This window comes from Engraulis encrasicolus, chromosome 12, assembly GCF_034702125.1.
Source record: "Engraulis encrasicolus isolate BLACKSEA-1 chromosome 12, IST_EnEncr_1.0, whole genome shotgun sequence".
In the NCBI taxonomy this organism is placed as follows: Eukaryota; Metazoa; Chordata; class Actinopteri; order Clupeiformes; family Engraulidae; genus Engraulis; species Engraulis encrasicolus.
The window spans coordinates 24,324,590-24,352,275 of NC_085868.1; the positions used below are offsets into that span (position 1 = coordinate 24,324,590).

Consider the following 27,686-nt stretch of genomic DNA (forward strand, 5'->3'; position numbering starts at 1 on the left):
TACGAGCTCTATCTCTGGTGGAAGCAGCTTTTGCGTATTATGCATTCAGCAGAAGAACACAAACTTCTTTGGATTTTTAAAAAAAAAATGTACAGCAACAACCTTTCCCTTTTCCAAACCCCACCACTCCACTGACGTGATTGTCGCTCTTCCTCTACTGACAGGAGCATTGACAGTGAGTGTAATAACGCCGAACACCATTATGGCACAAAAAAGATCAATTCATTCCAGGTGCACATCCACAAAGGTCCACAAGAGGGTGACATTGAGCAAGAAAAAAATATATTTTTTCCCCATAACTCCACAGCTGATGCATAATTGTGTTTAGCCTGTAGCAGAGACCTGTACGTGACAAACGGCAATAAACATGCTGATGCAAACATGCACAAGGAACATATATACTCACACTCATACAAATGTACTTGCGCACAAAAAGCACTCACGCGCACTCACCTACAAACACGCCCGCCCACACACACACACACACGACCACAAGCAAAAAGGTCACAGAGACGCATGCTGTTACACATGCACCTGTTCATACACGCAACAACAGAGCGCCACACACGCACCCGCGAGCGCACATGCACACAGACACACGCACACCAGCAACAAACACACGCGCGCGCACATACACGCGCACACAAACACAGCAGACGCGCACGCACAAACAAACAATCCAACAAACAACAACAACCACAAGTAGAGTAGTCCCCAGAATGTCCTCCTCCTCCTTGGCTCGGCTACACCTGCGATATGATCTGCATGTTGAAGCTGGAGGATCTGGAGCGGGACTCCTTGGAGAGGGAGCTTGGCGAAGAGAAAGGGCTGGCCGCGGAGAGCCGGTCCTGGCTTCGCGCCCCGACGCGCCCCCCCAGCCGCTCCTCCTGGAGGCTGATGGCCGAGAGGCAGTGGGGGCGGTCGGCGCCGCTCAGGCTGCCCAGGGACGCGCTGGGGCCCGTGGACCCGTTGAAGCCTCCGCAGTCCAGGGACTTGCTGGAGGAAGTGCTGGCAGTCCGGATGAGCGGCGCCCCCCCAAAAGAGAGAGGGGACGGGGGCGCAGCGTAGCGGGGGTCCAGGTAGCGCTTGGGGGGGCTGGGGCTGCGGGGCGGGTGGAGGGTGTCGACCAACAGTGCGGGTGTGGTCGACGACGGGGGTGGTGTCGGTGTCGGGGTGGGGGTGGTGAGGGGAAGAGGAGCAGCAGGAGGGGGAGGGGACTGGTGGCGGTGGTGGAAGCGCCGCAAAGCTGCCCTGGTGTCCGCCGCCAAGTCGCGCAGCCTCCCCGCGGGGCCTTCGCGCTCTCGCTCGCCGCGCTCTCGCTCGCGTTCGCGTTGTTCCCGGGCTGAGGGGCGAGGAGTGGCACCCCCAGTGTCCTTCTTCACACTGGGCTGGCTGCTGCTCGACGCCCCCGAGGAAAAACCCTCGTCCGGGTCGAACGAGTCCTCCCCGCCACTTACACCATCCGCATCTATGAACAGACATAGCAGGCACAGATGCATGGCGTTATGATAGAAATGGTGACAGGACAAAGGCAGATAGACAGACAGACAGACAGACATCTAAGCAAAGACAGAAGCACAGACATGGCTTTAATAATAGAGATGGTGACACACATAGGCTTAGGGCCTCCGCCCACCGGTTCCGACAGCACTGCGGAGCACTATCGGTTGCAACAATTTCGTCACAGCAGAGCATGGATAAGCAAGGGGTGGCTCTGACAAAATACAGCTCTCTAATTGGCAACCGACATCCGCGGACATCCGCAGACATCCGCGGACATCCGTGCAGAGTGCAGGGTTGTATCGAAAACAGCGGAATTGAACATTGGCAGAGCAGTGATCCACACTTTCTCGGAAACGGTGTGCGGATGCCCTAAGGCATAGGATAGGCAAAGAATTGGCTTCGTACCAGTAATGATAAACATTCAGAGAGATAGATAGATAGATACAGCAGACAGGCAGACAAAAATGGCTTAATAATAGAAGTGGTGACAGAACACAGGCATACACAGAGGCATACACAGAGGCATACACAGAGGCATACACAGTTGTGAACTCAAGGATAGATATATCCAAAACTAAGGATATGCACCTTGATTTTGGGAAAAAATCAAGGTATGTGGCCACTAATATGAAAGGTCAACTAGTGGAACAAGTTAAATCCTACAAATACTTAGGGACCATCATTGACTCCAAATTAAATTTCCAGGACAATTGTGAAGCTGTATGCAAAAAAGGTCAACAGCGTTTACACTGCTTGAGGAAGCTTTGCCAGTTTAATGTTGATAAGTCCATGATGATTTTGTTTTATCGTTCCTTTATTGAATCAATTTTGTCTTTTTCTTTAGTCTCATGGTTTGGCAATGTCCCCCTTACACACAAGAACCGCCTATACCAAATTGTTAAGTGGTCAAGTAAACTGATTGGTGAACCACAGCTGCACCCTTCTTCCCTGTATGCAAAGCAACTACAGCGGATAGCAATGGCTATCCTAGATGATAGCCGACACCCTTTGCATAGTGAGTTCCAGTACCTCCCCTCTGGACGGAGGCTGGTAGTTCCTGGTTGCAGAACCAATAGGTTCAAAAGCAGTTTTGTCCCAGCTGCAATTACTTTGCTAAACAAGATGTAAAATAAAGTTAAAAATGTATTTGTAAAAATGCTCTTTGCACTTTAGCTGCACCAGGAGTGTGGTGTCACTTCTGCCATGGTGCCCCCCCCGCCCCCACCCCCACCCCCCCCCCCCCCCCCCCCTCCCCGTGTGTATATGTTGTATGTGTATTTTTCAGTCAAATGTCAAACATTTTTATTTATTTCCTTGTGAAGCCTACATGTGTTTTTTTTACTCCATGTTTTTTTTTACTCCATGTTTATGTGTCATGTGTCTTGTGGTTCTGATGTAAGGACAGCCATCTTCTCTTTTATACTGCAAACCCAGTTTACCTTCGGGTACCAATAAAGTTGAACTGAACTGAACTGAGATTTGCAGACACAGAAATGGCTTCATAACAGTAAAGAGAAGACAGACAGACAGACACAGAGAGAGAGAGAGAGAGAGAGAGAGAGAGAGAGAGAGAGAGAGAGAGAGAGAGAGAGAGAGAGAGAGAGAGAGAGAGAACAAACAACTCTTACAAATAATCTAGTTATTGACATATCTGCATCAAAACCACAAAACTGACAAACACAGAACAGGACAGACACCAAAGCACATAATTTCCAAATGATAATGAAATGATCATAACAGTGGAATGACCATAACTTCAAGAGTAATTAATTACAAGACCCGATTTCATAAAAATGGAATTTGATGAATGATGAATGAACAAGGAAGGGACGCGACGTGGAAACCACATGGAACACCAAACACCACATGGAAACTTAACTGACCACTGGGGACTTGACCACAGGACAAAACAATCACAGCAGCCCATTACCCATTTTGGTGGATGGAAAGATGTGATTATGGGAAAACAAGTACAGTCGGGTGTATGTAGTAGGTGGGTGGGAGCCTAGATTGAACTAAAGTAGCAGAAACCATGGGGAGAAATCCATCTCACTTGCCAAGGCACATCTCAACTTACCAAATGCACACGTTTCTACAACTCAACCCACAGTCTACAGCTAGCGAGGAAACAAGGAGGAGATGTCCACCAAAGCCACACTCTTGCTCCAGGGCCTACTTGTACTCTCGTGCCATATCATGCCTACCCTCGCGCAGTGCTAGGTGGATGGTGTACTTTGTAAACACCCGCCCTGCCATTGGGGTGCCATGGGGGTCCCGGCCGAAGGGTGGAGGTGGAGGTGGAGGAGGAAGAGGAGGAGGAGTAGTGAGAGTGGGAGATGGCTGCTTGGGTCTCAGGAAAGGACTGAGATCCACATCTCTGGAGTAGTCAAAGCCATCTGGAGGATGAATGGAGGGGGTGGAGTGGAGGAATGCAGGAGTACAGGAGATGTGAGTACAAGCAAGGGTGACATCGCACTAGCCTGATTATCATCGGCTTTCAAATCTCTTCGAGACTTACTGACTAAGTCTGACTAAGAGCATAACAATTAACATTTCCCAAACTGCATTTTCCAAACGGCCTCCCTTGGTTTGCTAATGATTGTTTGCTTCCCAATAAAGTGGGAGGAGTTCCCGATTTTGCGGGAACTCAGAAAGTACTTGCATTGCTCTTGACCTGACTAGTTGCAACGTCGAAAGTTGCGTCACTAGGAGGGCGTGGCCTGGCTGGTATTGCACAGCCCTGCACGCCTATAGACACTGACGATGGCTTAGACCGAAAGGTCTGTCTTGCCATGCTTTCCCAATAAACCAGTGTAAGAAAAAGCAGTGTATCCTCGACGCTCCTGTACCTCACAATCCAGCGCATCAACTGGAAGGACTTAGTTCAAGTAAAGAATGAGGATCACCGGAGCAAATCAGATGTGGATGTTTCAATTTTATTTAGAAATATGCGAGACTAATGTTTCTGATGTAAAACGCCATGTCGAAATCTGAGACTCTGATAAAGACCTCATATCAGAACATTAGGCTTGCACCTTTCTTAGTAAAATCAAAACTATCATACGATTTCTGATTTCTGAGAAGCAGCACTACTGTGTAATTCATACAATAAATGTCATATTGAGAAGTCTTGCAGCTCCATTGAGAAACATTTCACCCTGCAGGGACATCTGGTCACTTAATGTATTTGACATTAATATTCATCCAACTTAGACAAGGTTTAGAAAAATACATCAGGATCTACTAGCTGATGGCACTGTATAGAGACGACAAATGCACAGCTTGAGAGGAATTGTCCAATTGTTCCAGACATGAAGGAAAAACAGATAACGCATGTACCCGCCTCCGAGCCGAGGTATTCCCAGTCTTTCAAAACTCAATTAAAGCTCTGTATTCAGAAAATAACTTCAGATGCACTCCCTTCTACCTGGAGATAAGACTGCACCACACTCGATATTCTTCTGCTTTTGTCACGGCAAAGTGCCAGAGACGTACATGAGAGTGATAGATGTGCAGGCATGAATGACTTCATTGTTCACTCCAGATATTCATAGTTTTAGAAATGAAGGAGCAGCTAGGTTAAGCCATTTTTCTCTTTTCATGTCAAATTTGGACGGGAACACTTCTTCCCTCAATTACCCTTTTGCGTCAGCCTTGCAATTGCCGGCAATGTTACAGCAAGGATGAAGTATGACAGGTGAAGAATGAAGAGATTTTACACATTGAACGTTTCTTTGCTATTGGCATGTGAAAGTAACCCTCCATGTTTACATTACCTAGCTGGGAACACGCTTACTGTGTGATTTAAATTACTGACGGTGTGTAACTGAGCAAACATACTTGCAAAAGAGCCCTAAGCTATTATTTTCCATCATTGTTTGACTTTAATGCGTCCTCCACATGGAAGTTCAGATAATTTCCCCTCATGATTCTGTCAATATTGCACCGTACACGTGCGTCTGTGTACCTTGTGTCTGGTGCGCTACCATACGCAAAATTGACTTAAAATGCGCATGGCAACACGTTCATACATGTCCTCGGCCTTTCTGTCATGCACACTCTACGTATACACAAAATGATTCATTTGTCACAGCCAATAAACGGCTATCAGCAAACGTAAACCACACCTCCCACACTAGAAATTCAGTAGGCATTATCTCACTTGTGATATGGTCTTGTGTGAACCAGGCAACTAGTGAGTGAGTGAGTGAGTGAATAAATAAATCGGTAAGGGGGGGAGGCCCGTACCCGTACCCTCTCTCTTCCACCGCAGCCGGCGAATGGAGGCGGCCGTCACGGCGGTCTGGGAGACGCGCCTCCCCGTCGGGGTCACCTCCACCGGGAGGAGCTTCCGGGCTCCGTGCGGAGGATGCGGAGGCAAGGAGCGCCTCATGGAGTTAGCCAGCTGCAACGATAACGCCAAGAGAAGACAAGACATTATATTATATTATATTATATTATATTATATTATATTATATTATATTATATTACCAGACATTTCGTCAGGCTCATGTCAACATGTACCACAATACAGTACACATTACACTAAAACACAGACTTTCAAAAAGGGCATTTTTTTGTCCTGTAGGGCAAAGGGGCATGAGCTTTAGCACCACCTCGTCCCTATCTGTCCACGCCTATGCAGGTCCACTAATACCAAAAAAATGTGGTAAGCAATAACTAGTGTTGCACAGGTACAATACCAGTACACTACTGCATTCACTTTGTTAAGTATTGGTCTTTTTCCTGTTTCACAAAGGTAGGCAGCAGTCAACAAAACCATGATAGCAATGATTTTACAATCAAGTAGTATGCAGCTCTTCATATACAAGTATATCTATACATTTCAAACACAGTGGTATCGGTATGGTATCGATATCTGCTGATACTGCACAGCCAGTTATCGGGTATTTGTATCAGTGCCAAAAAATGGTATCGGTGCAACACTAGCAATAACAATAGGACAGTAACAGCAGAGCACAGCAGTCCTACCAGTAGTGGCTTGGCGTACAGGTCCAGCTGAGCTCGATACATGATGTCTCCCAAGGCCTCATTCCCCAGCTCCCACTCGCCATTGTAACTGTAGCAAGCACAAGAGCAACACGCACGCACGCACGCACACAAACACACACGCACATTTATAACACACACACACACACACACACACACACACACACACACACACACACACACACACACACACACACACACACACACACACACACACACACACACACACACACAATTATAACTCCAGGAAGCACAGGAGAAACATGCACACACTCACTAACGCAGTGGTTCTCAAACTTTTTCCATCATTTCCCCCTTCAGAGGCACTGAATGCTTCCGAGCCCCCCCCTCGGGCAGACTGATTTTGCGATCGCGAATCAAAGGAAAGGTGAGATTATACAAAGAGGGACTGCAGTCGAATGCAGATGTGTATTCATTTCGCATGCACAATGACTGCTGGTCAAGCAAGCACAAAAGCAACATACACGCACTCACACTCACACACACACACACACACACACGACTCCATTATAACTCCAGGAAGCACAGGAGCAAAATGCATGCACGTACACACGCACACAATGACTGCTGGTCTGGAAGTAGATTGGGAGCAAAGTGCAAATGGTAGCACTCTTGGGCCTTGAGTACAGACACAATGATAAATGGCTGGATTATGGACAATTTCTCCACGACACTGTTTATAGCTCAACAATTTAAACATGCTTTAAATGTAAAGTGGTGCAAAGGGACACGAAATGCGTGCGTGTGTGCGTGTGTGCGTGCGTGCGTGCGTACGTGTGTGCGTGTGTGCGTGCGTGTGTGTGTAATGCCATCAGTGGAATAGGCACCAGTTAGGCATCAGATGTCAGTTTTTCTGTATATAATTTCTTAACCATTCAAGAATGCATTCAAATGCTACAATACGCCTGAGCAAATGAATCAATTTGTCCAACTGCATACATTTTTTCAACGGCTAAAATATTATTTCCCCAAAGTAACAGTGTGGCTGACACAAACTATCCATGTTCGGTAAAACAGAGAGTACATTTTTGCATATGGAAAGAGAATCTCAAGGCTATGGACAACCGCGAAAACGGAGAGTACATGAACAAGACCGCTCTGCACTAATGAAATGACGACAGCAAACTCTTCTCTGAAAAAAAGACAGAGTGCTGCCCAGCCCAATGTCCTGCTTCTCTGAAATATTCATGCGATGATGAACTTCTGACTTATTAACTTTGTAGATGATGATGTTTCAGGAATGTTTAACCGACGTACAGTATATGATGAATATGCTATCTCAGTCGTCTCTCTCTAATCCCTCCTGCTTTTGGTGCCCGCCTGAATAACACATCCATCCATCCATCCATCCATCCATCCATCCCACCCATTGAGAGTAAATAGAATGGAGGCCAAAATTCTATTTCATTGTTGAAGCCAAGTTGGAGCCAAGGTTGGACCCAAAAAGACCAAAAAATGGCCAAATCCCATTCATTCCTATGAGAGACATAAAACCCTGTATCTCCCTTAAATGCCACTCCAGGGGGATCATTTTTCGCTCAACTAGTAGGTCCCCTTGCTCTCCAACTTACCAGGGTGGTGATTTTTTGTGGTGATGTTTTATTTTAGAGAGATATTAAAAGTTAAATTGACCAATGAGCATCAGAACATGGTTTGATTGACCGTTAGAAGTCTTGTTGTTGTCCAATCAGCACCTGCGTTTGGCGTTGCTAAGGTGGAATGTAAGTTGGAATGTTCCCAAATCTGGCTTCAAAGCGTTGAATGGCAAATAGCGTTGATTTGGCGTCCATTCTATTTACTGTCAATGATCCCACCCCCATGCTGGATAAAAACAGCTACAAGACTGGGGGCATGGCAGCAGGGCCAGTCACATGGTACAGTAGACTAGACAGATAAGATACTAGGGGCATGGTGGCAGAGACAGCACTGGAAAAAAAAACAAAGTCTACAGCAGTAACATTTCTGTTACCGTTACCGTTTTTAATATGATGTTTTGGACAGCATGTCATTCATTAACTGTGTCACATTTTAAAGGAACAGTCCACCCATTTTTGGTTTTCACATATTTGCAGTACGTATTTCCATGCATTATTCATGAATGTGCGTATCATTTTCCTCTCAGTGTTTTCAGTACTTAGATTTATTGGATCAGAATTATTAGCATAGCTTAGCATAATCACTGGAAGTAGATGGGAACATTAGCACCAAGCCACGAGTGATCACAGGACAGGATTAAATAGCTGTTTTGCCCTTTGCTGGATTTTAGATGAATTGTAAAGTAGTTTATAAGTACATTTGAGAATGTTTGTTTGTTCCCATAGACTTGCTTTGCTACGCTTACTTTGGCTATAGCCTACTGTTAAACTAGGCAATGCAAACACATAGACAAAAATGATATGCACATTCATGAATAATTCTTGGAAATACTGCAAATATGTGAAAACCAAATAAATGTGGACTGTTCCTTTATGCCCGGAAAGTCATATTAAAAACTGTAATGGGAGCCTTGATGTTGCAGACTTCCTTTTTCCCAGTTTACTTTACTTGTGTACTTTGTATCTGCTAGCGATGTTGGCTATGATTATGTCCTCTTTTGAAAGACGCTTTGGTCATAAAGCGTCTGACAAATGCAATGTAACGTAATACTTAGTCCAGCACCGTGTACATATATTTGGATGTTTTCTTTCTTACTTTGGCAGAGACAGCACTCACACGGCGTGGTAGACAGCGGTCAACAGCAATACTCACATGGCGTGGTAGACAGCGGTCAACAGCAATACTCACATGGCGTGGTAGACAGCGGTCAACATCTGCACCAGGAACTCTGGGTCCAGCCGCACACGGTGGCACGGCTCCCTCCATGGCTTCATCTGTTGCCGCGGGTAACCACACACACACAACCTGTCAATCAAAGTCAGAGAGGAGAGGAGAGGAGAGGAGAAGAGCAGAGAGGAGAGGAGAGGAGAGGAGAGGAGAGGAGAGGAGAGGAGAGGAGCAGAGAGGAGAGGAGAGGAGAGGAGAAGAGAGGATAGAGGAGCGGCGATTAGTTACACGGGAGGACTGTGTGTGTGTGATGTGCTGTCGTCATGTCGATATGAGCTAACCATCGAGCAGAGCTACCAAGCCATTACATTGCAATACAATACAATAGTGCCTCTGGGGTTAAGGCTAGAAATAGAGGTTGGTGGGGGAGCTGTGGCGCAGCACGCTGAGCCCCCCACATTTGGGCTTGCATGCCTACGGGGACCCCGGTTCGAGTGCGGCCGGGGTCATTTCCCGATCCCACCCGTCTCTCCGTCCCACTCGCATCCTGTCACCATCTCAGACTGTCCTATCAAATAAAGGCATAACAAAGTCCCTGAAAAAGAAAGAGGGTTTGGCTTTAGGCAATGTCAAATGTCAAAAGCCTATTGGTGGCTCATCTCGACAAAGCAGCCGCAGCCCACATTGACAAACCACTGGGCCGGTCTGGGATGGCATGGTGGCATCAATCCATTTGACTTAATACGGCTTGACGTGTGCTTTGTTTTGCTGATGTTATTTAGGGAATTATATCTGCCTGAGCCTCAATCAACAAAAGGGATGAAAAAATGCATGTCAAAAAGCAGACAGATGGGGAAAATGTCTATTTTAATTTGAACAAAATGCCCATTTTCAATTTTTGAGTTCAGACAGAGGGGGTGGGGGTGTAATTCTATTTTAATTTTAGCATTTGGATTTCTCTCTGCTTTAAGGCAGTTCATGGTCTTCAGGTCTGGGGACTGCTGTTGTGACGCTCTGGGTATCTGGACAAAAGTATTTCTACTCTGTCGATTGGCAGGGGGAACTGGCATACAGTGGGATATTCCTGTAGGAATGCTTTCAGAGTAGCACAACAAGCTATGATGGCAAATATGGTACAGAATACAAAGTACGGTTTACAGAGAGGAAAGAAGTAGAGTGTGCCCCTTATTTTTTTCTGCTTAAGTGTGTCACCAGTGAGGAAACAATCCCATGGGTAAACCTTGCTAGTCTCTGGTCATTTACATTGTACAGCTAAAAATAATCTAATTGTGTAATTTGCAGAAAGAGGAGGCAAAGAGGGGATACATCCGATACAAACCACACCCCTGTTCCTGCAATCGTGCTTCTAGGACAAGGCTTGTTGTGATTATGAATACTGCAATATCTACCATCTTAGGCCCCCATAGGCCTGGAGTAAACAATTCAGTACCACACCAGTACACCACTCCCTGGTGAAGGCCAGATCGCTGAAACCAGTCTGCATTTGTATCTTTGTCTACCCCATATGAAAATGACTTTTAAATTGTAAAAAGCTTTGAAATTAAAGTTTTTACGGTTTTTCTCAATTAGTTTTGTACATTTCTTGAATCTCTCGCGCAATTTGCAAAACATAATATTCATTCTCAAAACAGCTTTAACAAATGGCAAAACACCATGGATGACCTGCAAAACCAAGTCTCTTGCTCAAAATCCTTAGTTTGTCTTTCAAAAGCAAGTTTTTGTGTCAATGAACGTGTCAGTGCCAGCAGAATTGTTAGTCATTGTGTCATAGTGTATGGACAAGCTAGTCAAATCGGTTTGTCATGTTGTCAATTGACTAGTACACTCTTGAGGATCTTTTCTGAAGCGAAATGTTGTTTAGATTGGGTGGGAAATGTTGTAAATTCGACTTTATATTGCATTGATCAGATAAGATTGTACTAGATATACATTTAGAGTATGACCTATTTATTGACAGGTTTTCTCATTGCAAAATACAAAAAAATAGCCAACTCTGGTTGAGGTGTCAAAATGCGCCCTCTACCAACCCCTTTTTTACTTGTCTTGCAGGCCCATGTGAAAAAATATAGAACTGTTAAGCAAAATACATTTGAAACAATACACTGATACTGTATAAAGTGCACTTACTGTTTTGTGAAATTCAAGGGAAATATTGCAATTTAGTGTGGAGTATAATGTAATGCAGTACAGTGCCTATTGTTGTATTGCATGCCTGTTTTCTCTTTCCCTTCTACTGCCTTTGATTAGAGAGCAATATTTACCCTTCGAGCAATTTACCAATTCAGATCACATTCATAGACAAAACTCCAATGGAAATTATACAGTGCTTTACACATTATGACAGCTTGGTAAATAATTTTGCATGTCAAGACTTACACTATGACCTAGGGCCTAAATGTTTTGGGGGTGAAATAGTTTCATGTATTCAGTGACAAAGCTTTTTGAGTGATATGAGTCGACAAAAGCAATTGATAATGTACAAAATCACTAAGAATTGTACACAACCATGGCATGGTGGACGAAAGCATTTGCTATATGCCGAAAACAATGAGAAACTGATTTTATCATGTGCACAGGTAACAGCAGGACATCACAATTGAACAAAGACTTCTGAGAATCATTGTACAATGTACAAAACCAATTGTAAATAACTATAATACATTGACTCAAAGGCGAGTGCTTTGGATTTAGTTGGTCAAATTGCAGCCTTCAAAAGGAATTAACAGATGCATGCTTCTAATCTAGAGAAAATACTTCACTTCAATTCAGCAATTAGGCAAGCCTTGCTTGGGGAAAGATTGGTAAATTGGAGAGGTTTTATAGGTTAGAGGTTTTGTTTCTGACTAGCTACAAGAACACAGGCCACTAACCTGAACCCTAAAACTGAGAAAATAGCAAATCAAGATTTTGATTTGGAGCTTTTTGTTTGTCTAAAAGCATACATTTTGTCTTTAAAAGGACTAGCTTTATTTTTATATGACCAAGAGAAACTGTCAGGGTTGAATTCTGTTTTATACTTAAAGAAGTATAAACACATTCAAAAGGTCACAAATTCATCAGAGGTGTGTGTCAGGTATCATTGTAAAGCTTAGAATCTGCAGAATGTGGCCCTGCTCGGCCAACCGGTAGGGCACTCTACCATGCGGCTGACCTGGGTTTGATTCCCGCCCCACGTCCTTTGCCAACCCCTACCCGCCTTTCTCCCCATTCACTTCCTGTCCACCACTCACTGTCCTGTCGAATAAAGTCGAAAAAGACAAAAAAAAATACTCCACAGTGGGTGTACATACAGTGTCCAAACTCGCCATCCAACCTGTGCCTGCAGTTCACCAAGGAACGCTGTCGAGCAAGCGCAGTCCATAAGGCTTGCGCTATTAACACACAATTGTGCTCGGTGTCGGCTAAAACCAATGTGGATTTAAATCAAATGTACAATAACCTGGGAGTTATATGCTTCTGATTTCTTACAGATTTGGCATTTATAAGTCAGTCTCCGCTAGCATTTTGCTAACGAAATTGCTTTACGGCAATCGTGATCACAGCAATGCAGCCAGTCGACCAATCCAAACGCAGTGTGTGAAGCCACTGATGACGTAATATTGACAATAGTTCAATAAAGACGCTTTTGCACACCTCTGTAGTTGGGCAGGTGCGTAGGATGTTATCCCAGCCGGGTTGTCAGTCAAGTGAAAAGAAATCCCGCACACTGTCCATTCCACCAACAAACTTTAATACAACCTGTTGTATTAAACCGGTTGTATTAAAGTTTGTTGGTGGAATGGACAGTGTGCGGGATTTCTTTTCACTTGTAATATTGACAATAAAAATGTATTTTATAAAGATCAAGCGAGTTTAAAAAATCAAACTAAGTGCTGTTTGAAAGGATAATTTATCCTGCCTCTGGGAAAATTGAAATGAAAACATGATACCAATTCTCTCCCAAGCAACGGCAGCATCTATGATTGAGCTCCATATAACCCCATTCATTATAACTGCCTCTGTGCTCCTCCGTTGGCGCCACTTAGTGGACAGTACCACCTGGAAAAAGTCGGGACTTTTGTCTCTCGTAATACCCATAAACCCTGTCTGGTTACTCCCTTTCCTGACATCCAATGTAGACATGCTTTACATGGGAAAAATCCCTTTCCCAAAGCCTCATGTTCAGAGGCCTTTCTCTACATGCGAAAGCCTGACTAGTAGGTCACTCCATGACCCCTAGCGGTTGATCCCTCCTCTCTGCCCACTGTGTGTTTGTGTACTACTCTCACTCACTCACTCACCTGATCTCAATTACTCATCAAGAGCGTCTTACAGTGACTAAGATAAAGGGACAAGGGACAATCCCCATGGGAGTTGCTTGGTTGCCTTGTTCGTCAGCACAGCGGCCAAGGATGAGGGTGAAGGGGAGAATGTTATTCACACGCCTCTCTACTCTTCCTCCAAGTGCCAAAACCATCTTACTGTACTCTCACGCTGATGATGTGCCAGTGCTATTTCTCACACCAGTTACACACAAACCAAAGTGCTTATACCCGCCATGTGCCAAAAACCTCTTACTCTCAAACCGGCCAGAATGGTGTCAGTACCAGTTCCCGCACCAGTTTCACTGGGAGCCAGATCGCTTACCAGTGAATGACCTTCAATACGATACTGCTGATGTCAAATCAAAGAGACTCTGCTCTCATGTCAATGTTGATGTCACGGTTCACTTAAGAAAACCATGGGCCACATAACAGAAACTTCCTAAGTCTGAAATCCTATCTTATCTTGAGATAGGAAGGGATTTAGGAATTTTGGTATAACAGAAGGAGGTTTCCTAACTTAACTTAGGAAGAAATCCTATCTTATCTTAAGATAGGAATATAGCCATTCCAGAGGCATCCTAAGTTAGGAATATCTTAACTTAGGATGCCTAAGTTAGGAGACCATACACTCTGTCCTAAACTCAGGATACCCCTGTTACTGGTGCTTTTTTGCATTATGCACAATGTCAGCAACATGGGGCATCAAACCAAAACACCTAGAGCAGTGATGCCTGGGTTAATGGGGGCATTTTGTTTTCAAGAGAGAAAAAATGGCACTGGTATGGTTACCACAGTAGCGTCCCAACCAGGCAGGCTACAATTCCATAGTTGCCTGATGTAGGCCTAAATAATTTTACTATTTGAAGCCTGTCATTGTTCTATCCATGCAATAGCCTACCTTTATTTAGAAATTAAAAAAGACAATAGTTTGAAAGCCAAACACATTTCCTATTAACATGTGTAGCCTTTGAATTAGGACTACTTTGACCATGGGGTTTGCACATCAAAGACTGATTTTGCAACGTCCAACAAAAAGGCAACTGACTTCACGTAGCCTACGTGCTGATGTTGTGACAAGCTTATGAGCACAACGTGCGCTCCCTCGCCAGTCTCCTCTCAGGAGTTGAACAGGACAAGTTACAATGTCTAGGCCTACTAGGTCTACTGATGAATTTATAGACCACACAAAACTAATCCATTTGTCCTCACAAAGTTTTAGTGTAGATTTTATGCTAAACAGGGTTTAGCATTTGTAGGTTGCGTAGCGTTGTTCAAAAGTTAGCCTATTTGATGATCCGATTCCTCTCGCTCTCCCTCGTCCTCTGTCAGTGCAGTCACACAGGCACACCTTGCTCTCCCTCCCTCTTCCCATCTTCACGCTGTCATTCAAACTAAGAATGTTTCTATGCTCAATTAAATGTCTTTAGTTCACTACACTACACATTGCTTTGAATAAGCTAGCCTACTTGATGATGGGAATTTGCACATTGTTAAAACAGCATTCAGGTGGCGGATTTGCGACGGGAACTGCTGATACTGACAACATGCCTATGAGGAAACTTTTGAGGAGTCTTAGCTACAAATGTAGCCAACATGAATGATGGAAATGAACGCCCTCCTTTTATTCACTGTATTTTTCGTCCGTAATTATTAATAATTAGGCTATGCGTTCTCCCCCCAACACATAACCTAGGCTACAACTGGCTGCCCGCCGCTTCAAAAGTGAAATCGTTACATTCTATCAATCTCGTGCACATTCGAAATGGCAGAAACAGACACGACCAATCGAAAAAATCAATATGATAGAGGAGTTAGGAATTCCTAATTTAAGATAGGATGGGGGGCCAAAAATAAGATAAGAAACAGCTAGGGACTTAGGAATTTGTTCTGTAATAGGAAGTTGGGATTTTTCCTATCTTACTGTTCCTATCTTAAAGGGACAGTTTGGTCAATTTCAACATGCAGTTGTAATGCTCACACTACCCTGGACTTGTCAGTGCCTGAGATTTTTTTTTCTTCTTCTTCAGCCGTTTCCGAGATCCTGGTCATTGTAATGGGGGCAGCTCTTTGTTTACATTTCAAAAAAACATTTTTATTTATTCCCAAAAACATCCAAAAGGTTATAAAACATCAGCAGACAACTAGCAAACAGCAGTACCTTTTGGGAAAATATTTGGAGTTGGCCTATGCTTCATTTTTTAAAAATGTAAACAAACGCTGCCCCCATTAGAATTGCTCATATCTCGGAAAGGGCTGAGCCGAAAAATGTGGCATCACCAGGTACTGACAAGTCAAGGGTAGCGTGAGCAATACAACTGCATGTTGAAATTGACCAAACTGTCCCTTTAAGTTAGGATGAGCATTTAGGATTTTTTCTGTTATGTGGCCCATGTATCTTTTTTTGGTTCACATTGTGAACCAACTTTTCCATTGCCGAGTGCTCCAAATTTCGGTGTGAAAACTTCTTATCTTTTCCTAATATTTGCTATTGGTATAGGTCTACCGAAGGTGAGTAGTGGTCACAATGTTCATTTAATTTCCAACTAGGTCTGCACAAAAAGACATGTGACATGGGGGTATGCCACTATTTTTGGGCTTAATACAGTTAAAATCGTTGACTGTAGCATGTGTGATCCATTGACTCTCACTAGCTTAGATACTTACTCCTTCCTTAAAACAAAGACAACGCCTAACATGAAAAATAAGACACTTTACCACCTTTATAAACCCAGGGCTACGAAATAGTAGCATACCCCTTTAAATCTTGAAAATGCTATCAGGGAATGCACGTCTTACCTGGAGCTCATCCTGCAAGCTGACTGGTGGGATGAGGCCGGCATGAAGACCACAGCAGAGTTGTAGCAGAGCATCAGGAAGCACAGCACCTCAAACCTGCAGAGATCACCAATCAAAACTATATTATATCAAACCTAATGCATCAGGAGGCACACTAGCACAGCACCTCAACCCTGCAGAGATCACCAATCAAAACTGTATTATATCACACCTAATGCATCAGGAGGCACAGCACCTCAAACCTGCAGAGATCACCAATCAAAACTATATTATATCAAAACTATATTATATCAAAACTACATTATATCAAACCTAATGCATCAGGAGGCACACTAGTACAGCACCTCAAACCTGCAAAGATCACCAATCAAAACTATATTATATCAAAACTATATTATATCAAAACTATATTATATCAAACCTAATGCATCAGGAGGCACACTAGTACAGCACCTCAAACCTGCAAAGATCACCAATCAAAACTGTATTATATCAAACCTAATGCATCAGGAGGCACAGCACCTCAAACCTGCAGAGATCACCAATCAAAACTGAATCACACAAAGGCATGAAGCTCCTATGCACAGCCAGTGTCCAGGTGCTGGTGAGGTGCAGTCATAAGTAACCCAGAGAAAAGGAGAAGAATCACTGCACACTGATAAGACTTAATTTTGCTGCTTTTTTAATGTCAGTGAACTGTAATGAAAACAAAAGCAAAAGTCCACCAGTGTGCTGTGATTCTTCTTCTTCTTTTCTCAAAACTGTATCAATCAGACCTACGTATATTGGTTCATAAACCTACAGTAATGCATCAGGAAGCACAGCACCTCAAACCTGCAGAGACAACACAAAATCACACATTAATTCACAAACCCAATGCATCAGAAAAATCAGAAAAAAATGGCACCTCAAGCTTGCAGGGAACACAACTCAAAACTGTATCAGTCAGATATATGTATATTGGTTCATAAACCTACAGCAATGCATCAGGAAGCACAGCACCCTGAACCTGCAGAGACAACACGAAACGACACACATTAATTCAAAAATCTAATGCATGCGAAAGCACAGGAACGTGATGCTGCAGAGACAACACAAATCAGAATTATATCAATCAGATCTACATCAAACCTCCAGACACATCACATTTTGATTAGCTCATAAACCTAATACATTAGAAAGTAGAGTACCTCGAACCCGCAAAGAGCACACAAATTAAATGTATATGAACTCAAATGCTTTAGAAAGCACAGCGCTTCAAACCGGCAAAGACAATACAAATCAGAACTATATTGTATAAAACCTGATGCATCAGAAAGCACAACACATCAAGCCTGCAGACAACATGAATCTGAGCTACTGTAGCTTCTATATTAATTTACAGACCTAATGCTTTAGGAAGCAGAGTACCTCGAACCCGCAAAGAGAACATAAATCACACATAAATCGCATCTACAGTGTATATCAATGAATAAACCGAATGAATCAGAAAGCACAGCATGTCAAACCTGCAAAGACAACACAAATAAAAACATTATTAATCCACACATCTACGTATGTCACGACCACAAATGGTTTACAGTATCTGAACATAGCATAAGACAGCAAAGGACCAAACAATGGGGAAAAAACCTCCTCAGCTGTGGTGCCCATGCAATACCGTTTCTATTTTTTAAAGATAGCTGACTTTAAAAATATTTGCACACTTACAGATGGACACGCACACAGACACAAGCACAAGCACACGCACACAGACACAGACACAGACACACAGACACACAGACACAGACAAACGTACACGCACGCACACACACGCGCACCCACACAGACACACAAAATGCTTTCGGACCATTTATCAAACGGAATCTGGAACATTCGATTTCTTTTTCTTGAGCTATTCATTCTATTCGCATGGTCTTAATTAGAAGATACTGTGACAAATGTCTAAGGAACACGTATCCATCTTGTAAAGGAATGGCTGACAACAAGAGAAAAGACTCTATAGTATATGACACTTGAGTTTTCCTTTGGAAAATCTCCAAACATTGGATTACATTAGCCTGATTATCATCAAATCTCCTTGAGACTTGGTCTGACCAAGAGCATAACAATTAACATTTCCCAAACGGCATTTCCCAAACAGCCTCCCTTGGTTTGCTTATGGTTGTTTGCTTATCGACAAAGTGGGAGGATCTCCCGTACTTTCGGGAACTCAGAAAGTACTTGCATTGCTCTTGACCCGACTAGTTGCCACGCTGAAAGTGTTGCGTCACTAGGAGGGCACAGCCTGGCTAGGACTACATGGCCTTTTGCAAAACAAAGTAGACGAACACAAACACTGCCACAAAATCGAGAGAGCCATGTCATGCTAGAGCAATGCATTCAACTTCATGTAAACTACCTAACAGAGACTTGAGATGGCTCAGTCTCCCGGACAACACTGTAACACAGGTCAATCATTACTGTGCAAAATCAAGCGTCCTTTTTGTGAAGATGTCAATGTAGTGTGCATATACATATGCACAAACATACATGGATACTAGGCATGGTACGGTTTGCGTTGCAAACCGAGACCGTACGGTTTGCATGTCACGGAACGGGGTAGTGGGCAACCGCACGGTGCCCACGGTTTCAAAAAAAAAAAAAATAGAGTGACCACCGGCGGACGACGCTATTAATAAAATCCTACTACTTTTACAAGCATAAAACACAAAGACTACGTAGGATATTGTGTGGAAAGACTGATTTCTATCAGCCAACTGAAATGCATAATGTAACAGCATGCGCCAGCTGACTAGGCTACAGTAGCCTACAAGCAAGTGCAGGTCGGTCAGCAGCGTCACCGTCTCCCCCCTCTCTCTCCACGTTAGCGCAAGTGACTGTTCCCAGCCTTTATGCTGACCATTTTAAATTAAATGAACATGAATTTACAAACAATGACAGATTAGCAGAACAAAGTAGACTATGACTTACGTTACAGTAGCCTAGTGTAGGCTATATCCACGTGGCATTGAATGGGGATTCCGGACGGCAAAATGCGAGATAATTGAACATATCCATCAGATTCACTGCGCTGTCCTTAACTGCAATCAACTGTAGGCCTAATTATATGTAGCCAGTTAGGTGGACGGAAGGGGACTTTGTGCTGTTGCCTAGTTAACATTGATGTTTAACACTATAACAAAAATAAAATTTGACTGTTTTAAAAGGCTCAGCTTCACAGGAGTTTTGTGAAACATTCTTGTGCATACACTTCTAAAAAAAAAACGATCTTTTAAAATTATTTGTTACCTTAACTTTCACATTTTAACATAACATAACCCTATCAGTTGTTCACTTAAAATTGAATTTGACTTCTGATTTTACTTCTATGCTTCTCACGGCCGGCAGTTTCATTATAGGAAGCAACTGATTCATAAGCGCAAAACTCGCAGAAAGCGGTATCAAAATAAAAGTCCAATTCGTTCTCAGTGTGTCATTAACCAAAATAGTCATACTGCACTGACCTAATGGTCCCATTACCTATTACCTTTACACGTCAAATGTGTTATAGCATGTAATATTTGAATATTTGTCAACTTAAAAGTTAGGACTTAGTTCTCCCTTTTTGTGAAATAAATGGAAGCATGTTAAAATCATTGATATCTTTCCTCTTTCAGTTGGGTTAAATTAAGTCAAATTCAACATACCCATGATAAGCTTACATTTTCATTCTAATTTTTATATAATACATTTTATTTAAAAAAAACAGAACCGTACAAAACCGAAAACCGTGACCTTGAAACCGTGATATGGACCGAACCGTGACATTTGTGAACCGTACCACCCCTAATGGATACACACACACACACACACAGAGGCACAAAGTCTAGAAACGGCCAGCCTCAGCCTGTTAGGGTCTCGGACTTTGTGTCTCTGTGTTGGACTTTTTAGTTGAGTAAATGTTTGAGTTCCTGTCTTTGTAGTTTTGCTTCTTGTGTACCCTGACCTGTTTACCATGCTCTTGCTTTATTCCTAGTCCCCTGTCTTGTGTTGTCTTGCCTTTGTTTACCTTCTGTGTCATAGACTCCATGTGCTTTTGTTTACTTCCTGTGCTTTTGTTTTGCTTTGCCATGTGTCCACCTTGCTGTCAAATGTTGGTCTCCGCCCCTTGGTCCTAATTGGTTTCTCTAGTGTTTTCACCTGTCTCGTTGTCCCTGTCTGTTCCTAGTTCTAGCTTATAGTCCTCACCTGTACCTTGTTGTCTTCTGTGCTTTTTGTTAGTTCATCTGATTGTCTCCTGATTTGCCCCCTGTGTCTTGTTAATTGCTTTCTGTGTATTTAAGCCCTGGTGTGTCTCTTTGTCCTTGCTGCGTCATTGTTGAACCTTTGTCGAAACCTTGTAGAACCCTGTAAGTACTGTCTGTAGTCTTGATTATTCCTAGTTCGTTCGTGTCCCTATCTTGTCTTAGTCATTCTTGGTTTTCCCCATTGTGGGTCTTTTTGTTTGTTGTCTCATCCCCGTATTTCAGTGTTTTTGTAGTCTTTTGTTTCTAAATAAAATTCCTTTATCGTCATTCTGGTTCTCTGCGTGCTGCATTTGGGCTCCCAACTGAGATTCCTGACAGAATGACGCAGCCATTTTGGAGCCCAGCAGCATGTTTGGCAAGGGCAGCTGGCTCAGATCCGGGCCCACTTCGTTTGGGACGCATAAGCCTCCAACCCGTAGGATCCCAAGCCCCAAGCTCCCCTCCTGCAACTGCAGCAGTTGGTTGGTGGAGCTGGTCAGACACCGAGGACGACTTCACAGATGACTGGCAACCTCCAAGGAGAAGGCGGCGCAATCGGCGTCGAAAGGTTTGCCGACCTGCCTCCTTGGAAGAGCCTGCCAGCCCGCCGTCCCAACCCGAGCCTGCCAGCCCGCCGGCCCAACCCGAGACTGCCAGCCCGCCGGCCCAGCCCGAGCCTGCCAGCCCGCCGGCCCAACCCGAGCCTGCCAGCCCGCCGGCCCAACCCGAGCCTGCCAGCCCGCCGGCCCAACCCGAGCCTGCCAGCCCGCCGGCCCAACCCGAGACTGCCAGCCCGCCGGCCCAACCCGAGACTGCCATCTCTGCCTGCCCGTCCGACCAGTCCCAGCCAGAGATCTCTATCTGCTTCCAGCATTTGGAGGACTTCTACAACCTGCTGGAGAGGCTGACCCCAGTCATCTACACCATGGGGGACACAAGAAAGCAGCTGGTGGCGGTCAACATCATCAGGGGTGTCCTGCAAAGAAGGCCATGGCTCCTCCAGTTTGGACTGACCCCTACACAGCAGAGGATGGATCAGCTGGAGAAGCCCCTTCAAGCCCTCCTGGCAGCGGAGGGGGGGAGATCTGTGACTGCTGCCCAGCCCGAACCCAAGCCGGACCTCGCTGCCTCGACACAATCTCCCGAGCTGGACCTCGCCGCCAGGATGCAAGCCCCCGAGATGCCAGCCCACGAGCTGGACCTTGCCGTCGCGACGCTAGACCCCGAGTCAGACAACGCTGCCGTGACGCCAGCACCCGAGCCGGACGACGCCGCTGCCACGCCAGCTCCCGAGCCGGACAATGTCGCTGCCACGCCAGCTCCCGAGCCGGACGATGTCGCTGCCACGCCAGCTCCCGAGCCGGACGATGTCGCTGCCACGCCAGCTACCGAGTCGGACGATGTCGCTGCCGCCGCTCCAGCCCCCGAGCCGGACGACGGCGTGCTAGCCTCTGATCCAGACACCATGAAGCCGGTCCCCGAGCCAGATGCAACGCCACCCGATGGCCTGCCCGCTCCCGAGGGGCCACCCATTCTCAAGTTCCAGTCTGAGTCTCAAGCCCTGCCCGTGACTTCTCAAGCCCTGCCCGTGACTTCTCAAGCCCTGCCCGTGACTTCTCAAGCCCTGCCCGTGACCTCTCAAGCCCTGCCCATGACTTCTCAAGCCCTGCCCATGACCTCTCAAGCTCCTACCGAGACCCCCGCTCCTGCCGAGACCCCCGAGGCTCCCGCTCCTGCCGAGACTCCCTCTCCTGCCGAGACCCCCGAGACTCCCGCTCCTGCCGAGACCCCTGTTCTGGCCAGGACAGCCGAGGACGTCGCTTCGGCCGGGACCCCCGCTGCGACCAGGACCCCCGAAGCCGTCGCTTTGGCCGAGACCTCCGCTGCGACCGGGACCCCCGAGGACGTCGCTTCGGCCGGGACCCCCAAAGCCGTCGCTTTGGCCGAGACCTTCGCTGCGGCCGGGACCCCCGGGGACGTCGCTTCGGCCGAGACCCCTGGAACCCCCAGCGCGGCCGAGACCCCCGCCGCGGCTGGGACCCCCGGCACGGCCGCGATCTCCTCAGTTCCTGTGGCCGCCTCTTCCGTTCCTGCTGGTGCCGCCCTTGCTTCTGCGGGCACTGCCCCTTCTCCTGCTGTCGGCGCCTCCCGAGTTCCAGTCAGCGCCGCTGCTGCTCCGGTCGGCGTCGCTCCAGCTCCAGATCCGATCGGCGCCGCTCCAGATCCAGGTCCAGTCGGCACTGCTCCAGATCCGGGTCCAGTCGGCGCCGCTCCAGATCCAGTCGGCGCCGCTCCAGATCCAGTCGGCGCCGCTCCAGATCCAGGTCCAGTCGGCACTGCTCCAGATCCGGGTCCAGTCGGCGCCGCTCCAGATCCAGTCGGCGCCGCTCCAGATCCAGTCGGCGCCGCTCCAGATCCAGTCGGCGCCTCCCAAGTTCCAGTCGGCGCCTCCCAAGTTCCAGTCGGCGCCTCCCAAGTTCCAGTCGGCGCCTCCCAAGTTCCAGTCGGCGCCTCCCAAGTTCCTGCTCGCGCCCCCCAGCGTGTTCCTGCTCGCGCCCCCCAGCGTGTTCCTGCTCGCGCCCCCCAGCGTGTTCCTGCTCGCGCCCCCCAGCGTGTTCCTGCTCGCGCCCCCCAGCGTGTTCCTGCTCCTGCCCCCCAGCGTGTTCCTGCTCCTGCCCCCCAGTGTGTTCCTGATCCTGCCCCCCAGTGTGCTTTTGTCTCCCAGCGTTCCTGTGTTCTACCTTGCCATGTCTCCGGGTCTTCGTCTGTGTCCCAACCTGCCCCGCCTCCCGCGTCTACGTCCCAGCCCGTCCCACCTCCTGTTTCTCTCTCTGACCCAGTTTTTCCCAGTCACGTCCTCATCCCGGTACCAGTCACCATTCCGGTGACTGTGCCAGTCACTGTCACTGTGCCCATCCCAGTGTCAATCTCAGTTCCTGTCCCTGTGAGTGTTCCCATCTGTTCTTCACCCTTCCTTGCACCCATGTCCAAGACTGTCGTTGTGAATGTCCCGGTCAATGTTTTTGTCTCTGTTCCTGTCACTGTGCCCGTTACCATACCCGTGAAGATCCCCGTGTTCGTTCCTGTCCGTGTTTCTCAGCCCACTGTGTCAGCCTCTCGGCCTTCATGTCCTAGTCCTGAGCCCCCCTGTCCCTCTGAGTCTGCCCATCCTGTCCCAGCTGAGTTTGGCCCCGTCAAGCCCAGTTATCCCACCGAGTCTGTTCCCTTCACTTCTGTTGCTGGTCCCGAGCCCTTTGCTTTACCCTGCCAGGTCCCTCCTCAGAGTTGCCCTCCTGGTAAACTTGTTTTGGGACGTCTTGAAGCCGTCCCTTAAGGAGGGGGTACTGTTAGGGTCTCGGACTTTGTGTCTCTGTGTTGGACTTTTAGTTGAGTAAATGTTTGAGTTCCTGTCTTTGTAGTTTTGCTTCTTGTGTACCCTGACCTGTTTACCATGCTCTTGCTTTATTCCTAGTCCCCTGTCTTGTGTTGTCTTGCCTTTGTTTACCTTCTGTGTCATAGACTCCATGTGCTTTTGTTTACTTCCTGTGCTTTTGTTTTGCTTTGCCATGTGTCCACCTTGCTGTCAAATGTTGGTCTCCGCCCCTTGGTCCTAATTGGTTTCTCTAGTGTTTTCACCTGTCTCGTTGTCCCTGTCTGTTCCTAGTTCTAGCTTATAGTCCTCACCTGTACCTTGTTGTCTTCTGTGCTTTTTGTTAGTTCATCTGATTGTCTCCTGATTAGTCCCCTGTGTCTTGTTAATTGCTTTCTGTGTATTTAAGCCCTGGTGTGTCTCTTTGTCCTTGCTGCGTCATTGTTGAACCTTTGTCGAAACCTTGTAGAACCCTGTAAGTACTGTCTGTAGTCTTGATTATTCCTAGTTTGTTCGTGTCCCTATCTTGCCTTAGTCATTCTTGGTTTTCCCCATTGTGGGTCTTTTGTTTGTAGTCTCATCCCCGTATTTCAGTGTTTTTGTAGTCTTTTGTTTCTAAATAAAATTCCCCTTTATCGTCATTCTGGTTCTCTGCGTGCTGCACTTGGGCTCCCAACTGAGATTCCTGACACAGCCAGCCACAGACACACCAAAGGTGATAATGCACGAATAGCAGAGAAATCAGCATTATAACTATGTGCCTTGAACAAGAAATCAAATCACGGTTGCCAAATAAAAAACTGAGCAGTTAGGTACAGACCAAGTTTGTTAAAGATCATTGGTCTCGGGCATTTCCTGTGTCCTCAACTGTTTCAATGGAATGCATTTACAATGGATGTCCGGTAAACGAACTTGGATGTCGAGAGAACTAACTTCAGAATATTGACAACCAATTTACAAAAGAGCCCAGTTGGAGTCAGTTGGAGCCCTTTATAGGCTACTGTACCTGTTGTGCGATGTGAAGGTCTCCCTCTGGGGGTGCAGGCCACTGTAGACCACCTTGAGCAGGTCATGCTGGCACAACGCTCCCTCCGTGAGGGCCATGGACCCCAGGCTGGATGGCTGAGGAGCGAGCAGAGGCGAGAAGAGGAGAGGGGAGATTATACTTTACTGAACCTGAAGAAAAGTTTTTTTTTTTAAACGCTTTACTTTACAATACAGTTACCATACATAATTACGGTGTACTTTCTGGGTAATAACAGGGTAAAAGAGAGAAGTTACATGGTATCTAGGGTAAAAATGGGGCAATTACAAAGTAAATACCATTGATTGGGTAACAGCAGGGCAACAGAGAGAAGATAGATGATTAGATGGTTAGAAAATACCCAGTAGTTTTACAGTAATTCTTGAGATTATATTACATGGAATTTACTTTGTAATTATCCCCTTTTACCCGTTAGATACCATGTAACTGCTCTGTGTTATCCTGTTGTTATTCAGAAAGTACACAGTAACTACTGTACCTAAAGTAAATCGTTACTTCTGTAAGGGCCACTTGCCCCAGGCTGGCTGGCCCGTACAGAAAGTGGAAAGGAGAGGAGAAGGTCACACTTAAGAATAGGCTTCACATTTTAGCCCCTAATACACTTATTGTATAAGTACTGTAACTTATAAGATGTGTTACATAGATGCCAAGGGGATGGTTGGGGAGAGAATAGTGGAGTTATATTAATCCTGAAGGACATTAAGGAAGATCAGTGTCAAATTGTGTACTTTGTTTTTCCAGACACACTAAGTGACATTACAGGATGCTTTAGCGTATTACAGAGTAAAACACAGCATGTTGTCAACCAGTCAACATTAAGCAACATGTAACTGTGAAGTAACCTGAGTAATGTTATTATGGCATAGATGAAGCTGGGTTACCATTTCCGAAAACTGTCCATTTGGGTGGAACCTATGGATTTCAGGTGGGTGCACTGGGGCAGGTGCAATAGCAAGACAAATGCGTACATCCCCGGCAACTGTCATCATACTCAGCTCCTGAAGTCAGTGCTGTGCAAGATTTTGAGAGAGAGAGAGAGAGAGAGAGAGAGAGAGAGAGAGAGAGAGAGAGAGAGAGAGAGAGAGAGAGAGAGAGAGAGAGAGAGAGAGAGATAGAGAGAGAGAGAGAGAGGCAAGAGTAGAAAGAGGATAGGATACTGCAGTATTTTTGTTTTGAAAACAGCCTTGGCTTAATGTAGGCACAATAGACACCAAGAGCCAAACCAGCTCCCCAGTTAGATTGTAGGGGGACCATAACAGACGAAAATGCCATTGGATCTCTGCACAGTACAGGTAAGTGCTGCAGTGTTAGTTCAACACCCAGGCAGTCAGACCAACATTGTACAGTACAGTTACAGTACAGTACAGTATTGAGAGTGTTGAAATGCTGTAGCTTATGATTTGATTGGGCGCTTTCAAGTCAGCCACTAGAGGGACCATAACTGGTGAAAAATGCCATCTCATCTCTGCATGATACGTTTTTTTTTTCAGTGTTAATTCAACACTTAGAGTAGGAGTAGGAGAGTAGGAGCCATACAGTAAGTGTTAAATTCCAGCAGCAGCTCTGATATGATTTGGTGCTCCCAAGTTAGTTGCTAGAGGGAGGGGACTGTGGACCCAAACTGGTGAAACATGCCATATCATTTTTACAGTCTCTGGGAGAGGACAAGCAACTGCTTATTGTGATTTGAATAGTGCTATTCAGATGGCCTGTTTAGTCATCCTCTCAGTCTCATTTCTCTAATAAAGTCCAAATGATGTGTATGAGAGGCTTATTGTCTCTGAAGCAGCCATCTGCTCCTAGATACATCAATGGCAAGTCCAAAAGACAAAACTCTGAGAGTGCAGACACCCGCCAAGCTTTCTAGTTGCAATAAGAGGTGTTGCATAGCTGTTACAGTACACCAGATATTCCACTGTACCTAATGAGTATGTAATACGGGTGCTTACCTTCCTTCTACTTTCTACACCTCTGGTTGTAATAAATACTCAAAGTACTGTAGGCCCTATCCTATCCCATCTAGCCATGACAAATACGGTATTCCCCTCACCTGCGGCCAGAAAGTGCTACAGATCAGTGAAGAAAACAAATCAGTTCCAAGCTAAGTAGTTTCTGACCCACCCTGAAAATGTAATGAGGAACCATCTGTTACGTATTTTAGTAATCACGCCTGCTAAAAATTAAACTAACCAAAAAAGTAAATAACAAACACATTCCGGCAAAAACAAACAAACAAACTAACAAAAAATCATAACCTTTGTTGCCTATAATCAGGGTGCGATTTGTAGGGGGGGATGGGGGGGATTGTCCCCACTTCTGGTTTTGATACCTCCACTTTTCCTACAGGATTTTAATATTTGAGGTATGTAACTCCATTGGTAATGCTTAAAATCTGAAACTTATCCCCCCTTCTGGTTCTTCAACAAATCGCACCCTGCCTATAATACACACTGTTCCACCTGTGTTCCACCTTACTATTCCTTGAAACAAGCTACTAACATAGTACTACACTTCCATGACATTCAAAGAGTCTTTATAACATCATGACTGGGTCCTTGGCATTCTGGTAACAACAAACGTATGAC

At 45.6% G+C, this 27,686-nt stretch overlaps 1 protein-coding gene across 1 annotated transcript in view; it reads right to left on the reverse strand.

The window, feature by feature from the left end:
• Positions 1–82: 82 nt before the first annotated feature.
• LOC134460145 (hyccin 2) overlaps positions 83–27,686 on the reverse strand; it is a 41,910-nt gene continuing 14,306 nt past the window's right edge. The window contains exons 7-12 of the mRNA XM_063212605.1: positions 25,063–25,178; positions 16,419–16,514; positions 9,319–9,435; positions 6,496–6,583; positions 5,752–5,908; positions 83–1,468 (exon numbers count right to left, since the gene is read on the reverse strand). Of these exons, the coding sequence (XP_063068675.1) occupies positions 744–1,468; positions 5,752–5,908; positions 6,496–6,583; positions 9,319–9,435; positions 16,419–16,514; positions 25,063–25,178 (1,299 nt within the window). The 3' untranslated portion in view covers positions 83–743. The remainder of the gene's footprint in view (positions 1,469–5,751; positions 5,909–6,495; positions 6,584–9,318; positions 9,436–16,418; positions 16,515–25,062; positions 25,179–27,686) is intronic.